The following is a 17,983-nucleotide window of genomic DNA, read 5'->3' as shown; positions in this document are numbered from 1 at the left end:
GCCTGTGGAGCTGAGCCTGCCTTCCCAGGAAGGACAAGGTTCACACGGCTCCAGCTCTCTGCTCCCTGCTACCTGTGTGCACCTTGACTGCAGCAGCAGGTCACATTTCCACATAAATTGTCAAGGAAAGCTACCCAACAGCTGACCACGACTCACTAGTATCAGGTGAGAGACAGAGCAGGTAAGCAGTGCTCAGGGCTGGATCCAAAGCCAGGCAAAGCTCAGGCTGTGGCTTAAACCTCTCATCTGGGGCATCCCGGGCCCCGCCAGTCCCTCTGTTGGCAGCCCGGCCCCTCGCCCCCAGCCCCTGAGGGGAGGCTGGAGGGACACAGATCCTCCGCTATCTGCAAAGCAACATCCCAAAGCAAAACTGATGGGAGTGACAAGGAGCACGGTGCAGCTCTGCAGTACTGGGACAGGGGCACCTTGGGGTGGGTGCCAGCAACTCCAAATACAGCCTGTGCTGCAAAACACAGAAACTAGGCCTGCTACAAGAACTCCTGCCTCATTTTTAATGAAGAAATTAAGTGTAAATTCCCAGTTTCCTTTCTGTGGCTAATCCTCTGGATTTATTTGAGTAGATGTAAGGTTAGAGCACAGTTAGTTTCATGTTTGGAATTTCTAAATTAGTATAAACCGGCACTTCAAAGTAACTCAGCTCCTACAAAACCCAGTCCCACGGAGATGCCACAGTATATTTGGACAGTAAGTAGATGCTTTGTCATATTCCCACATGTATATGAGGGTTTTTTCTTTGGGAACATTTTCTGACTGGTTTCAAACCACATTTCCATGCCCAGGCACACATATATACAGAGACTGTTTATACAGTCTACCCAAGGAGTTCGTCTTATTTAACAACCCGTTACAGTACAGCTCGCTGGTGGGTATCTCATCATTACACCCCCAAACGCTGTGTTCAGTGACCATGCAGGATCTGACACAAAGCCACAAGAGCCAGAAACTTGAGAATTAATGCTGAAACGCATCATTATCCCATGCCGCTGTGCCTTTGGATTTCAGCAGAGGAAATAAACTGGATTTTCAGCCTTTTTTGAGTTGGAGACCCCAAAACATTTCCCAGGAGAGATGCCGATCCCTGGCCAGCCAATCTAACCCTAATGAATTCAAGTCTGCTTTCCCAAGGTACCTCTCTGGGAGTTTTTAGGAGACCATGGGGCTCATGCAGAAACCACAGAAGACATTGAGTCCGGCACAGCCCCAAGCGTGGGATGGGGTTTCCAGTTCAGCTTTTCCTCAAGCTCACTTCCTCATCAAATAGTGCATTTTATTTTGTGTTCAGCTCAGACCCACCCGTCAGCCACTGTTTGGACACAGAGAGGGAAGGTTTGTGGAGATGCCTGGAAATCCACAGTCATTGCCCTTCTGCTACAGCTATGGCCAGGAGAGTGGGGCTGGGGCTGCTGGCAGCGTCCTCATCTCCCTGCCCAAAAAGGCAGCTGCTGGTTGGAGCGGCACAAAGGTGCTCAGCTACGTCCCCTGCCAAAACACCCATGGAGAGACAGAGCAGTGGTGAGAGGACACTGTCAGGGCTCCGCTCTGCTGGGACATGGCAGTGACGCAGCGTGGTCAAAAGAACAGCCAGGTAGACCTTTGGTTTTGGTGGCTCCAAGTGGGACAGTGCTGGGACACCCCACACAGCCACTGCTCCTGGGCCAGTGGGAAGCTGGGGATGGGCTCTTGCCTACTTTGCTTTCACAACAGCTCCAGCATCCCACAGCTGCACCGTACTCCAGCCACGCAGCCAGCATGACCTTCAAACCCACTGGGCCTTGATCCTGCTGGGGCAGAATAGCTCAAATATGAAGTAAACCCACACAGTGTCCTCGGAATTTGATAAGCTCTGTCAGCACATTGCTGCAAACACTGTTACAGGCAGTCTGCTCCAGAGAACTCATACTCCTCCCTTATGGGGGCTTGAGTCCAAATTCCACATGGGCTTTGAGTGGGCAACACGCCGCAGTGATTCCATGCAAGTATTCCATTTTAGCTGCATGTGTTACAAAGACCAGCATTTGACACAAAATTCATTATAAAAAGCTATTTCTGTTGAGGGGAAGCAATCCTAGAGCTCACCCACTCACTCTCGGTGCAAGAACCCAACCAACCTAAATCCTTCCCTCACACGTCCTCCTTCCCCTGAGCTGCACTGCAAAATCATCTCCCCCTATGTGACTTTTTAGCAATGCTCATTGAGAAGAACCACCGCCCCCCACTCCTGACCCAGGCCATCCTCCTCTGCACATTTTCTCTGTGTCTCACAAAGCTGTTAAGCTTAATAGCAAGTTAGCACTTCTATCAAAGCAAGGGGACTATTCCCAGGCTGAGCTGGTGGCTCCCCTTGCCCAACCTGGGGAACACAGGCTGCTCAGCCAGCTGCCAGAGATGTGCTGTCCCCAGGTCCACCTGCCCCATCCACCCTCCACAGCCTTCTGTGTGGCCAGTACCACATGGTCACAGTGGGAACCAAACAAGTGGCTGGCACCACATCAGTGTGCACAGGGACAAAGCCCCTCGTTCGGTGCCAGCCTCCCTCAGACCTCTCAGCACGGTGCTGAAGGATAAGGAGTCAGGCCCCGCACGGGCTGGCACTGAGCAGCAGTGCCGTGGGGATGGACAGGGAAGGCTGGCATGTTAACTGCCCACTCCCAAAAACCCTCACTGGCAGGCAAGCGCTGGAGCTCCCTAGCTGAGTCACAGCAAGTGCTGCAGGAGAGAAGCATTCAATTAGACTGGAGAGCACACAAGGGGGCAATGATTTTCCTTTCACACCGCATTACGCCTAACAGCCCGTGCTCCGGATTTGTAACAACCAACTACTTCAGCTGAGCACGCGCTCGGAATGAATCAGGCCAACATTACGGGGTTTTTTCTTCCAAAAGGAGCCTAAAACCCAACTGCCTGGTCCTCAGGAAGAACTAATGAGCCACACTTGCTAACACCAGAGCACCTATCAGTGATGCACAGGCAAAAGGAAAACTGGAAACCCACTAACAGGAGAAGTGGAGCTCACAATGGGAAGGCAGATAGACCCTGATTTGCTCCACCGGACCAGCTGCTGCTTTAATACATTTTCCTGCTGCGTTTCTAGGCCTGGGACACAAAATGTGTTAGAGTCTTCGCTGTCTTGAAGGTGGAAATTGATGTTAGGTTTTTGCAGCACAAAGACACCAAATATTACAACTCTTCTCTTGACGCTGCCACTCTGGGACTTGAAAACGAAAACAGCTTGTTAACTTGTTGGCAATTCTAATGATTAAGTAAAAGGCTCTCCTTCTGACTGGTAGGACGGCTTCCCAGCAGGCTCAGTCAGCGGTTTTAGAGGAATATGCTTCAAATAAATGGGAAGTGTAGAAATATTAGGCATGAACGAATATTAATGTTATGCTTCATTTATACCCTGCTGTACTTGACATCAAAGGATCTCAAAGCAGCTTTACAAATGCAATATGACACTACATGAGTTGGGTTTCTGAATAATAGTAAGAAATACAGGAGTATGTACGACACTGAGGTACCTCAGGTTAAACAACTGGTCCAAGGCCAGCAGCAGTGTCAGTTGGGACCAGAATCCAATCTCCCCATCCACCATATATCATCACCAGTCAGACTGCTCTCTCCACAGGAATAAATTTTCTTGCAGCCTGATCTCTCCACAGTGGCAAACGCGGAGGGTTCCCACTGACTCCCAATGGGCTGGCAGTGCTCAGTGATTCTAGCTTACATCCCCGACCCTCATGTCCCGTCACACACCCCTTCAGGAACACAGTGTCCTTCCTAGACAGCCTTTGTGGCATCACTGACAACATCCTGGTCTCCTTCCCTGCCTACCCAGGGAGCGCTCAGAGAGGAGGGTGCTACCAGGAGCATGCCTTCCAGTGGAACAGTATGACAGGCCAAGACAAAGAAGGAGTAAAACCTCATCTGTGCCAATCTCTCTGGAGTCGCTGGGGAATGAACTGTCTAAATACCTTGTCGCACACAGCACTTGACACTTTCAACATCAACAGACTGATATTAGTCAAGATTATCTTCTTTACCGAAGAAAAGTTAGAAAAAACAGTATCTCCCCAGCAATCCTGGAGCCCCGGGGGAGCTCAAGGGTGAGTGGTCCTTCTACCACTGACTTTCAGTTATGACCAAGCTCACTCCCCAGGCACCTCCAGCAGCCTCAGCCCCGATGCTGCTGCTTGACCTGCCTGGTAGAGACCGTTCAATCCTGCCAGGGGATTCAATCCTGAGGGGTTGATCTGCAGGGATGCTGAGCATCAGCCACAGAACAGCCACCCAACAAGAACTGAGGGTGCCTTCGCATCCTGTAAATAGGATTCTTGACTCCCAGTGACTCCTCTGAGAGCCATGACCATGCCAAGGTGTCAGAACTGAGAGTGTGGAATTAGCTCAAACTACCAGATTTCCTGGCTGTCAAGTAGCTTTGACTTTGCCATCAGGAAAAACTGTTAAACTTTGCTAGAGTAGGTCTATGAACCAGTGCATTAAGGCTACATATTTTACCACAGCGTGGAGATGCCACACTAAACGCTCCAGTTACCATGGGAAACCTTTCTCTCTGCCACTGGCATTGCACAGGGAGCCCAAGCCCAAATGCTCTACCTCGCCTTTGAAATCAAACAGATGTTTTCAAGATCTTTGATGGAGCTGAGTTGTGCACACTTCCCAGAGGAAGGAAAAAAATGCAGCATTAAAGCAGACCTTTTTTCTCTCTTTTTTCTCAAGCATCGCATGTTTTTAGTGAAAAGGAAAACAGACATCTCTGTCTGGCGCTAACATTTACGGCCACTCGGTAACAAACTGTGACAGTGGCCAACTTCCGTCCCGAACGCAGGGAGCCAAGGTACCCAGCGTACGGTCCCCGGCAGGGCTGCCCGCCGCGGGACGGGACGTGGGGCCGGCGATGCCCACAGACCCCCGTCGCGCAGGGCACCCACGGGGAGCGGGGCACCGGGGACGGGGCGTGGGAACGACGCTGACCCCGGGCAAGTGGGGGGGTGGTCCCGCGGAACGCGGGGCGGGGAGAGCCGAGCGGGGAGAGGAGCGGGGAGAAGGGCTCGGCCGCCCGGCCGGGACGGCCCCCGGCCACGGGACGCACTCCCGCCCGGGGGACGCGGCAGCAGCGGCGGCGGGACGGGACGGGGCCACTGTCCCCCCGCCGGCCACCGGCTCCCCGCGCTCCCCCACCCCGGCGGTACCCGCCGCACGCCGTACCTGTATGTTCCTCTTCTCGCAGGCCGGGCCGGTGCCCTGCACCACGCTGTCCAGCACGGTGACCATGCCGGCGGCCGGGCTGACGAAGCAGGAGTTGCGGGCGGCCCGGATCGTCTCCTCGATCTCGGCGAAGCGGAAGACGCAGAGCGCGGACTGCGGCCACCCCCCGGCACCGCCGGCCCCGGCCCGCTCGAAGACGCCGAAGAGCAGCTCCTCGGGGGGCGGCGGGGCCGGGGCCGGGCCGGGGGGCGCGGCGGGGCTGCGCCAAGCCGCCCGCGCCGGGAAGACCGAGACGAGACGGGTGAAGGCGTCGGCGGCGCCGCCGCAGCGCAGCCCCAGCTGGATGTAGGACTCGGTCAGCTTCTTGGTCTCGCCGCTGCCGTTGAGGGTGGCCTCGGCCGGCTCGCCCAGGCAGATGCGGGCCAGCAGGCTGTGCGCCGGGCTCTCCTTGTCGCCCGCGTTCGCCTCGCTGTTGAGCGCCAGGTAGGCGTAGGGGCGGCGGGCGCGCGGCGCGGCCCCGCGCTGCAGGAAGGCGCGGACGAAGCTGAGCTTGTGCCGCGCCTTGTCGCCCTGCTTGATCTTGAGGATGTTGTCGTCGGAGGGGTTGATGTCGAAAGTGAAGAGCTTGGCCAGGTCGCCGCGGGCGTTGAGGGCGCGGATGGCGATCTCGGGCGTGTTCTCGAAGCGGTGGTCCTCCAGGCTGCGGTTGCGGGGAAAGAAGGGGCTGCCGAAGCCGGTGTAGGTGGCGGCCACCAGCAGCCGCGCCCCGCCGCCGCCGCCGCGGCGCAGCACGAGCCCCACGGTAGAGGCGTTGGGATGGTTGGCCGCCACGTTCAGCATACTGGGGAAGACGGTGACAGAGTCGCTGCCGCCCGGCGGGAAGCGCACGGCCACCGCCGAGATGTTGGCCATGCTGCGCAGCTGGCAGAGGCCCTGGTAGATGGAGCCGCAGACGACGAGGACGCCCTGCTCGGGGTCCGGCTGCAGGATCTTGTTGTAGTTGTTGGTGAGCACCCTGGGGTGCTCGCAGGAAGCCTGTGGCAGCTGCGGCGCGTGGCACAGCGGGCTGTCCAGCACCGGCCCCACAGCCGCCTCCGCCTCCAGCGCCAGCTCGCCCCCCGACAGCTGGAACAGCCGGTTGACGGCCGCCAGGTAGACGCGGGAGCCGGGGCCGTCCAGCGCGAAGTTGTTGGTGGGGGTGGGAGAGAGGAACTTGCGCTGCACCTCCAGGCCGGCGGCACGGTCGGGCAGCAGCAGCAGCAGCAGCGGCAACAGCAGCAGCGGCAGCAGCGCGGGGGGCCGCAGCTCAGCGCCCGCCGCCGGGACCGGAGCCGGAGCCATCCCGCCGCCCGCGCCGCCGCGCCGCACAGTGCATGAGCCCGTCGCCGGGCGCGGGAGGGGCGGGCGCGGGGCCGCTTCCTGCGGAGGCAGCGCCCGCCGCCGAGCGACGCCCGCGGGAAGTGGCGGCCGCGGCGGGGGGCGGCGGGGGGCGGCGGGGCGTGCGGCCGCGCCCCCTCCCTGCCCCCGCCCTCCGCCCGCCCCCGCTCCCGCCCTCCCGCCGGTGCTCACCGCGTCCCGGTGCGGGCCCGTCACGTGCACGCGGTGAAGTTACCGATGTCCCCCGCACCGCTGCCCGGGTGGCACCGAGAGGCTGCGGACAGAGCGGCTCCCCGCCGCAGGAGGGGTTCCTCCGAGCTGTCCCCGTCCTCTCCGCTGCCGCCTTCGCGTTTTCGAGCAGGACGGGCCGGGGGGGAAGGGGCGGGGGAAGAAGCACTTTTCCTAGCTGCGGAACAGCACGGCGAGGCGGCACAGGCAGCCTTCCGCAGCCCTCACAGCCCACTGCCCCCCACCCGCAGCCCCCACAGCCCACTGCCCCCCACCCGCAGCCCTCACAGCCCACTGCCCCCCACCCGCAGCCCCCACAGCCCACTGCCCCCCACCCGCAGCCCTCACAGCCCACTGCCCCCCACCCGCAGCCCTCACAGCCCACTGCCCCCCACCCGCAGCCCTCACAGCCCACTGCCCCCCACCCGCAGCCCCCGCTCTACCGCTCGCCGGGCACCGGGCAGGGAGCGAGGCGCGGCCCCACCCCCGGAGCGGCTCTGCCCGCACGGCTCGTCAAAAGTGGAGCCCAGAACGGCCTGCGCGTCTCCTCTGCCCTCCAACGGGCGCCGCTTTAACTGTGGAGACAAGAAAGACCCAGAGAAAGAAGCGATGTTCTCTGAAATTATACCCACTGCGATGCTGTGGGGATCAGCCCCTGAACCACCGCCCCATCCCGTGGGATCGCTCCACATGCGCGTGCAGGTTCCGCTTCACACTTGCCGTTTTCTTCCCCGTCTGCAGGTGTGTGAACTGAGAGAACGCGTCCGAGACCTGGGTGAGGCTGTACGGAGAGCCAGGGTCCGGCCGGCATGGGGGCTGACCAGGCCTCGCGTCCTCGCTTTGTTTGCCCACGTAGTTCGTGTCCCTGCAGGCTACGTGAAAGAGCCCTGAGCGTTTGCCCAGCCCAGCGCTGGCCTCCTACCACGGGGTCACGACACAGGGCAGAGCCGTGGGCTCAGGGGTCACCCAGGAGGGACCAGGCTCCCTGGGCACCCCACCGAGCTCCCCATGCAGGAGGGGACACGGGTGGGCCCCAGTGCATGGCACGCTCAGCACTGTGTGGACGCTTCAAGCCGAAGCAATGGTAGAGCCGACAGCCAAGAGGAGTGGCTGTGGGATGTGGGCACAGCATCGTTGTCTCCAGACTGAGTTTCCACTAAGAGCAGAGCACCCAGGCACTGGAGCAAAGTCAGGGGGAGCTCGTAGGCTCGGTCTCCCCGTGCAGCTGCAGCAGTTACACCAGCGTAATGGTGAGGGTTGAGCCAAACAAATAGCCAGCAGCAGTTAAAACAAGGGTGGGAAATGGAGGCTGCTCTTTGGTCACGGCTGCCTGGAAATGCTGTGCAGGCGAGCCCCGAGACCTGTCCTCCCTCTCCCCAAGCTGTGCCTTACTGCCCTGCCTCTCCTCGTGGCATGGATCTTTCGTTATACAAAACATGTTAGTGAGGCTGGTGGGGATTCTGCACGACTTCTGTTCTGGAGAGAAAAATCCTCTGTTGTTGTCTAATCTCATTTCTACACCTGCCAATTTCCCTCTCCCTCTCCTGTTCTCCTCGCCCTCTTCAGAGCACTAATTAATACACAGCTGCCTTGGCCATGCCATGTCCACTGAAAATCTGCATTGAATTAAATGCTATGCTTTCGTGCTATCTAACTCATTGTCTCTGCTAATCATATCCTTAATTAATAGAGTTATTAGCTGGTTTTGAATATGGGGCTCCCAGTTGTTAGTAGCTTTTTTTCCCCTTAAACTACAAGTTAGCAATTTCTAAATGTGATCATGTCTTTAATTGCATAGAAATAAACCCCCATGATCCCAAACCCTTAATCTGCCTATTTTAGGATTTCTTATGGCTGCTTACCCTGATAGCAGAGCATCTTCCATGTAGAATCAGCCTTATAAGGCATATCAAATTAGGTTCCAGATTACAGTGAATTAAAAAAAAAATAGGCCAAAGAACATTGAAAAATGTGTGACTTACCCAAAGATATCCAGTACTGGCTCTGTCAGAAAAAATCCCCCAGAGCTCTGACTCCCATTGCCTATGCTGAGAATTTATCTACTGATACAATTAAAGACAAAATATTTGTGGTATTGAAGGATTATTTGACAAAGATTTTATTGTTGTTGTTAGGGAACAATTCTCTGGTAAGATGCTTTGAGGGGAATATTTTCCAGAAATGATTTCCCACCCCTATTATCTGAGCTGTTAGAAGCTCCACTGAGTATTTCAGGGTAATGCTCCTAATGGAGTAGTAGAGATTTTTAAATCTCTCATACACAGATCTCACCATTATTTTTTGTTCAGGAAGAAAAAAAGGTCAAAATTAAACCACAAACCTCTTGTCACAGAGCATCACCCCCTGCCAAAATCCCTTCCCATTTGACTCCTGTGCAGGTTGGAGGATACCAGGCTCTCAAACAGCTCTGGTGGGGAGAGGGGCTGCGTACACAGGAACTCAAAACCGCTTTAATTATTAATAAATATATTTACACAAGAACAGTTTCCCTTTAGGGGAAACATGAGTTCTCATGCAATTACTCAGGTTATATTGACTCAACACTGTCAAAAAACTAAGATTTCATCACTTTAATACAAGGACTATAAACATCTATTTATTTAGCAGAGTTTATCTGAAAGGTACCCATAGAGCCTGTGGATTTGGAAAGGAAGTCCACCCTTGCAGCTGGAGATGGCCAGGTTTTTCTTGGCAGTTCTTGGCCAGCACCAGCAGCTCATGGTGGGGTGGAGGACAGGTGCTGCTCACCAGCCAGGTGTGTGGGACCCACCGCTGCCTCGAGGCCTGGCAGCAGGAACCCCCGGGGACCTGGGAGAAGAGCAATGCGCTTCATGTCTTTGTGTGTGACACTGAGTGCATTGGGAAGGCCTGACCAGGTGGCACGTGCTGCTGCATGGAGCAGCTGCCCCTCCTCTGCCCACAGGGCCCTGCAGAGAAAAGGCCCGGGGGGTCCAGTCACTGCAGAGGGGCCACGGGCACCATGGCAGAGGAACAACCACCCCAGAGCTGCTGCCAGAGAGCCCTGACTGTGCAGCTGGTCAGAAGGTGCCTCTGTTCTTACCCAGGCAGCCAGTCCTCGTTTTTCCCCATCTCCTTCACATTTGCCTCTCAGTGTGCAATTTGGGTTATTTCTATATGATTGCAGGTTGGCAGGAGACCACAAGGTGCCTTCACAAACTTACAAACAATGTGTTTTGAATCTCTTTGGCCACTTACTTTCCCTCTCAGAAACCCGTACTGATGGAAAATGGCAATTAAATAGCTGTACTGCATCAGAGCAGGAGTCTAGCCCCTACCTTCTCCTCATCCCGACGGAGGCCATAAGTGGTTATCCGAGAGAAGAAGGGTAACAGGAGAGAGTGGAGTGGTCCCACTTGATCTCCATTGTCCCAGCCCAAAGGTGGTCAGGACAGGGCTGTCCCTGGAGCATCGTTTCTGAACAGAGAAGAGCCATTCACCAGAGAAACAAAAGGGGAGATGAGGGGGAGCTGAGAAGCACTTGGACATAGAGAAATCATTGCCTAAAAAAAGAGCTGTTCACCGATCACCACACTCATCAGATTCTCTCCAGCCCTGCCTGTCACCCTGCCCTGATCCAGCCAGTTGTTAGTGTTTAGTGTCATCAGGCTGGACACATCAGCAAGTGCTCACCTGGGGACTTCAGGGCACTCAGAAGTAACAGAGGGCTTGGAAATAGACTGGTTAGCAAACGTCAGTGTATTTTTGGATAAGCATGGATGAGTCCCTATTTTGTTGTTATTAATCTGTATTGCAGGCACTGCTCATGGAGAAGGAGGCCAGACTGTTGTTACTGTTATTACTAGTGATTTAGCACCACTGCTAGGTGGTCTTAGCAGAAAGACTAAGACAAGGTCGCTTCCCCAACGTCCTTTAATCTGAACACATGCTCCAGTGCAGTCCCAGGCTCTGCTGCAAATGGCTGTAACAGGAACCACAGGAGCACAGAACTCTCCTGTGCCACTGCTACCAGCCTCCAGCCCTGTTTGAGCAAGGGTGAGAGTGATTTATGGGGACCTGAGGCACTTTCCTAAGTAAAATCACCCTTTTATTCTTCAAGCGTCTTTGTTTTCAAATATGAGCCTTTCCCAGTGTAATATAGAGCCTTGCTCTCCTCAGAGTGTGTAATGCAGTCATAACCTTGTCTGCAGCGTGCAGCCAACTGACATGTTCACCATGAGGGATTTGCCTCCAGAGGGGAGCTGTGCAGACAGAGGTTGTGAGCACAAGAAGGTTTCCTTCTAGGTTAATGACAGATACAGTGCTGGTGAAAGTTCACATGCACAATAACGGCAGGACATTCTGGACTGGGAGGTTTATCACAAAGCATTAAAGAGATGTGTCTTTGGTAGCCTGTGCTAGGTTTAACCTGGGCCCTGCAGTTAGTGAGGAGCTCTTTCACTGCCTGGACCCACACTGGATGCAAAAGCAGCAGGTTCCCCAGTTTTCCCCAGATGTCCTTGGTGACCTGTTGCTTTTATTTTCTTTAGAGGCTTGGGAAGGGCTCAGCACTCAATTGCCCCCGGTTCACACTGGTCAGAGCTGGAGGTGTGGCTGGTGAGCTTGAATGCAGCTCCAGCTCTGATCTGTGGGAAGCTCAACCTGTGCTGGGGTGGTGGCCAGGTGAAGCACAGTCCCTTCCACCCTGGTTGTCCTGATGGTCTCTCATCCATAGCTGTCTCTTGTCAACGTGGGCATCACGGGCAGGCACAGGTGCCCGTGTGCATGGCAGAATAGGGCTCTTCTTTGGCTGGGTCCAGCCAGCACCAGCATTTGGGGGTTTCTGTGAGCAGCAGTGGTTTTCGCACCGTTTTGCCTGGGCTGGCCGTGCAGGGGCTCGTCAAGCCCCCCAGGACTGCAGGGCACTGCCCACAGCACTATGGCACGAGGGGGGCCAGCCACGTCCTGCCCACGCCGGGCCCTGCGCGTCCTGACCGCCTGCCAGCCGTGTAGGATGAGGGACTTGGCTCCCAGCAAAGGAAGCAAATGCAACATAAAGCAGAGCATCCCCTCATGGGATTCCCAGCAGGGGCCACGCTGATTGCTCAAAACAAAGCTTGGCTGCCTTGGAAGGGAGCCCGGCTCTTGCCCTGGAGTTCACACATGAAGGCCCAACTGAGCCACACAGCAAAGCCCTGCAACAACAACCAGCAAGGCTGATCCTACTAGCTTTGTTCAAACATCCTCCACCAAAGCCTGAAGGAGGTTTTTCCTTATGAAGTCAGGCAGGATCGTGCTGCACACTCTGCAATATGCTAACTTCCCCGTGAGCAGTTGCTAAATACGTGCTTAAGTAGACAGGCCACCACTACTCGTTAACCAAAACAAATGGGAAAGGGGGAAAGCTTACAACACAACAATTGCTTTCAATTAGAGGATATATCTATTGCCAAAATATGTCGGCGGGATTCAACAGACTACATTTTTAACTGTGTACTACTGAAGAACAGGCTGCACTAAAATGCAGCCTAAACTAAACAGGGGTTTAATCCCTTCCCTTCCTTCCCACAGCATAATCACCAGGCTGTAAATATATTATTACAGCCCACACTCCCCTTGTTAACTGCAACCAATTTGACTTACCTCAGTGGCTTCAATGTTATTCTCTCCCATGTTCACTGAGCTTATTGAGTCTTCAGTGTTGATGCTCATTTTGTGCTTTGAAGTGAAAGGGTTAAATGTGGTTAATTGTAAATTTATTGTTTGTTTTGTATGTCTTAATACAATCCTAAGCAGTTTGGTTAACGCTTCATGTTGCTTTAAAAGATATACCACGTTGCACTGAGCTCCGAATCATTTGGTTTATCCATTTCTGAGCACCTTGCTGAACAGAGCAGACTCCAGACCAGCTCTGGATGTGCCCTCAGCTTGGAGGACCCGTTGCCAGCAAAACTCTGTACACCTCATGTGACACTTTACATCTTACATGCCCAACTCCCTCTGACAGACTCTTCCCTAGTCCTAGCTGGGCACTCGCAGCTGTCACCTGCCCTGAACCAGTTCCACAGACACTGCTGGACCCAGGGCTTGTGCAAGTTCATGGGCTTCTGCCAAGGTCAACCCCAGCTTCAAGTCACTTGTCCTTGCTGTGACCTTTGGCCAGGCATCCAGCACTTGCCCAGCGCAGCCCTGCTTGCTGTCCCGTAGCTTCTATGTCCAAGCTGTGGTGCTGACTCTGCCAGCCTGATTGTCAGCTGGCTTTAACCTAAGTCTCATAACACCAGCAGCCTCAGCCACAAGCCTTGTTCAGATAGCCCTTGACAGCGTCATCTCCAAAACCTATGCAAGCAGTAACTACTGCACCAGCACCCTAACTTTCACTCCCTGCACTGTCCCTGCTTGAACTTCAGCCCAGAGGTCTGTCCAGGCAGCCACCTGCAGCCCGCCCCAAGCCCTTGCCCTGCACCCCAGCCCTGCCCACGACGTGCCCATGCCAAGGGCAGGCAGTTCTCGGCCATTATGGGCAGACCCTGCTGGCCCTCCCTGCCCTCCACAGGGGCTGATCAGGTCGTGCAGCGCTTGTGCTGTGTTCCAGCCCTTCAACAGAGGTGTGGGGTCAGCCTCTCCCAGGAACTTACTAGCAGGCACTGGTTACAAATGTGCCCACTGCTTTTACTAGGAAACCTGAAATGTTTTCATACCTGTGTCTTGCAATGGTTTGCTGGTTGCAATCCTGAGCTACAGCTCTGGCCGTGGCACACAGCAGCACCTGGTTTACGTTGCCTCTAATAGCTGTCTGTCAATATAATGTCACTCGTGGGTGTCAGCCCGTGTATATTTTTGGATGTATTGTAGACAGCAATCTCATTCTTGACATTTCCCTGGTGACCCCAACAATCTTAAAGGGTTCCACATTTCTCGTGTGCAGTCAACACATTCATTAACCTTACAGATAAGTCAAAAGTTGAAAGTCACACACAGACACATACATGTAGAAAAAAGGCATGTATGTACATACACAGCTAAAATGTCAGCAAGCCCTGTGCTGGACTAGTTTCAGCATTTTGAATTTGGTAGCACAGAAGGAGAATTCTCAGGCGGCTCCAGTTCAGCTTGCAAAGATACTGTCCATGTACAATCCCCATGTTTCTGTGCACAAATACATATTTGTGTTTGAACTCATCACAAATTCAAGAGTGTAAAATATGTGATGTTACCAGTGTATTAATGGAAACAGTCACATGAACCTTTATACAAGTGAAACCATTTTTTTCTTTGAGCTATCTAGATAACCCAGTGCAATGGGCATCCAAAGTGCTTCACCCACCAGTGAATGTGATGCTGAAACTGAGCAGAAGTAGTAAAGGAAAGACAGATGAAGCAAGGTCAGCTGATATGGCTGAGGAAAGTGGGAAAAGTAACCAAACAACATAAATAATTAAAATGACCTTTCAACACTCTGTTTTAAAATATAAACACCGTACAGTTAGAGACTGGGGTAGTTTTATCACCTGAATGTCAGCTCAGCTGTTCCATCTTTCTATCCAAGCAGTTATCTTTGTGCTATTTCACATCTACCTATCACATTGTACACAGGTGTGCAGCGTATTTCAGGGGTCATAGGTGTCCCTGGTATCCCTTTTCTCAGCCTCTTCTGCTCCACAAGGGGTAGAAGGACTCATACACATCAGTCTGCAACCTTACTGTGCTCCATGCAAGTGACATAGTTGCTTACAGAGCGATAGCTCCAGTGAATTAAATGGCCTGTTAGCCCTGCAAAGGCTGGGGAACTGCAGCAACCCTTCCCTTCATGGGGTTTGTCTGAAGAGAGAGCAATAATGAGCTCTAATAGAAAGGAGGACCGACGAGCCGGGGGTACTCGCTCCAGGTGACAAGCCCGGGGCTGAGCTCCTCTGCCTCTCCGGCGGAGGTGTGGGTTGGCAGAATTTGTTCACCCAGGGCTGGACGGGGGCAAACCTCGTGCACACACACTGTCAGGTCAGATTTGGGCTCTGTCAGCTTTTGTGTCTAACCTGCGATCAGCAGCAAAGCCCCCGGCTGGGGCAGGATTTGTGTCGGTCCCCTCCCACTCTGCGGGGCCAGCCCCAGCCCAGGGCTGTTTAACTCCTCCCTGGCGAGTGCCTTGGCTGTCCCCGCCGGCCGGGGGAGGCGACCAAGGGTCTGCCAGGGGTCACAGTGGGAAAACATGCATTTCACTAGGTGCCTTTAGGACATGTCATGAAATATGGGGCCTTTCTCCTCCCTGAGAGCAAGTCCTTTCAGGCCAGGCAGCTAAATACCCAAAATTTGTTCCCACGTGGAGGGCCACTGACACATAGGAATTAGCTAACAGGCTTAGGTCAGTTCCCAGAGGAGAGGTGTGAGCAGCACCAAAGCCATCACAGCCAGCACTCATTAGGCTCTTGCCTGCAACCCAAGCAGAGGTGCCCAAGGTGGAGTAAGTTGCTGAGGTTTCTGTAGCCTGGAATCTGACCTCCTAATCTTCTTATCTCCCTCTCCGTGCTCTCTGTCCTCTCACACAGAGAACAGCTTGTCATACAAGGGCAGGCTCCTCTAACCTACTTAATGGTACTTTTCACCTTCAGGGTTCTCACATGCACTGGGTTTATCTTTCCATCTTCTTCTAAGTGATGTCTATTTAAGCCTGGGTTTGAAAATAAAAACAACAGCAAAACTTACTTCTGTTTTCAATCAAAACTCTCTCTCAGTCACCTTTTTCATTGTAGCCTTGCTCAGCGGCGTTTCCACTTCTCTGTGCAGCACTCACAAAGGAGCTCGGGGGCTGCCACGCACGGGGAGGCTTCCTGGCTCACAAACGGCCCCACTGATTTCATCAAGTTCTTTGCTAAGCAGTTCTGTAACCATCGCTGGCAGGGACGCAGAGCACGGCCCATGGCAGAGAGTACTTTGTTTAAGCTTGTTCCTGGGACTGAAAATGGAGGTGCGTGTGGTTCCCGGCAGCTCTGACCGTTCTGGGGCTCTCAGTCAGACACCCGGACGGGTCAGGCACTGAGTCGGCTTCGCAAAACCTGCTCTGCACTGGCAGGCCTGGGCCTGGCTCCTCTCACACTTGCAAGAAACCTGCAGAGTAAGCACTGCATCAGGAGTGGCAGCATCTGGCCTGGGGGCCGTTCAGATGCAGAAGGTTGAATAAATATTAGTGGTTAAACTAGTAATTAACCCACCAATTGAAATAACCAATAAATCCTGTGTTTTTCTCACAGTTGGTGCAAATGAGAGTTGATTGTAAACATCTCACGCCTAAATTATACCTTGGAGAATCCAAGTGACACAGTTGGCCTTGCCTGAATTATTTCAATGCAAACAAGGCAGACAAATGAGTGTAATTGTCCAACTTCTTTGACTCGCTGGCTTTCACCCTGCTTGGAAACTCTTGCAGCTGGACGTTCATGCAAGGTTTGGAATGTAAATGTACCTCTTTGCTCCAGATCTCACACTATTAGCAAACCTGTTTTCCTTTCATTTTTTTCTAAGCTAGAAAGGGAGGATTTGTTTTAAAAATGGGAAGAGCCTGTTTGTGGTCTGTATTTCAAAGGAACAATACATTCCAGCTCCCAGATGATCGTTAAGAAACTGGTAGCCAATACTTTTGTTATTGTGCTGGGTCTCACACTTAATCAGCTTCAGACCTAATAGCTCTGATCCCATGAAAAAGATGGGGAACAACAGCATGTAAAAATATATCAGTTTCCCTGTGCCACTTTATTTGTCACATGAAACTTTGCATCTGTTTCACATGAAGACCTAATCAGGCCAGCTCCTGGCTGGAGTTTTTTGTTCCAGAACTGGACAAAAAAAAAGAAAAAAAAAAAGCCAAAGTCTACTTCCTCCCTAAGGGGCCAACTCTTCCTTCTTTTCATGTGGACATCCTCCACAGACACAGCCTTCAGAGTGAGGGGGGAGGGAAGCATCAGAAGAGGCAAGTGAAGAATGAATGGATTTAGGAAATACCAAGTAACTGAGGAAGTTGGTCCCAGCATAGCTTTGGGCAGCAGCACATCTCTGTGGTACATGGTATGGTGAGCACTGCCTGCCAACCACACAACAGGCTCCAGAGTTGGGTACCCAGCCAGGCACCCCCAGGTGTGCTGTGCTGCTGCAGAACCTGGCCAGGGGGACTGTGGGGCTCGCAGGCATCACACACACAGACACTGGATTTCAGCCTCCCTGATCACGCTGCCAACAGGTGGGCTCTGCTTGCTCAAGCAGCAGGTCTGTGCACGGTGTGGGAACCAGAATCTGGAAGCATCAAAAGCCTTTACAGCAGCTTCACCAGCTCATCCTCACATATGTTGTTTACCAGGATTGCAGCAGGCTGCTGTGGGGAGCTGCTTGTTGCAAGGCCAGATTAGCATTTTGTTGAGAAGAGCTGAAGGGTTGGGCTGGCTGCTTTGCACCAGGAGGGGATGGTTTCAATAGTGTTGCTCAGCCCCAATGTCATAGGTGTTCATGGAGCCACAAACCGGCCAGGCTGCACAGTGGCCACACAGGTCCCTGGCTCTGTGTGTACACAGAAGAGGAGTGGCAGTCTGCTGAGGGAAGGTGCTGGAAAAAGGCGTTTGGATTGTAAGTCTGCATTCACTGCCCCTCTCATAGGGAGCAGCCATGTCTCAAGATGTCTAGCGATGCAACTCTGCTGAAGAAAAAAATAATTCTTTAATTTCAGGAGGTCTTAATGTGAGCTTAAAGCTAAAGCAACCAAATACCTTTGTGGTTTGAGAAAGGAAGAGACTGGAGCATTATTTTCAAGCAGCACAGTATGGGACCCTTTCCACTTAGGAAAAACAAACCTCTGTCTCCTTTTCTTTTCCTTTGCTGCAGATTCATTGACTAATAAATTCTTACCAGCTGTAACATTCATCTGCACACTTAAAAGTCAACCTTGTAAAAGTCTACTTGCCCACAATGAGTAATTCTTCGATGGGTGAGTAATTTGTCTCCGTGAAGGGGCTTATGTTTGGTTGATGCTTTTGCTGCTTAGGATGACATGCAGTGGGAGTCTGCCTGTTTTGCATAATTGTGTACTTTAACTAAGTGTCGAGGGAACTCAGTCAAGGGTGGGTAATTTAATTTTTATTGTCCTTAATGGCAACTGAATAAATAAATACAA

General features: G+C 53.2%; 1 protein-coding gene across 1 annotated transcript in view; it reads right to left on the bottom strand.

The window, feature by feature from the left end:
- PLXND1 (plexin D1) overlaps window positions 1-6,855 on the bottom strand; it is a gene marked incomplete at its 5' end in the record, with an annotated part of 70,869 nt that extends 64,014 nt beyond the window's left edge. Inside the window, one exon of the mRNA XM_051788474.1 lies at window positions 5,248-6,855. Coding sequence (XP_051644434.1) covers window positions 5,248-6,855 — 1,608 coding nt within the window. The remainder of the gene's footprint in view (window positions 1-5,247) is intronic.
- Between the last annotated feature and the right edge of the window lie 11,128 nt (window positions 6,856-17,983).

The sequence above is a fragment of the Manacus candei genome, unplaced genomic scaffold, assembly GCF_025592945.1.
Source record: "Manacus candei isolate 608988 ecotype Guabito, Panama unplaced genomic scaffold, ASM2559294v1 h1tg000025l, whole genome shotgun sequence".
Classification (NCBI taxonomy): Eukaryota; Metazoa; Chordata; class Aves; order Passeriformes; family Pipridae; genus Manacus; species Manacus candei.
The sequence above is the reverse complement of the archived record's forward strand: the minus strand, read 5'-3'. Positions and strand labels throughout refer to the sequence as shown.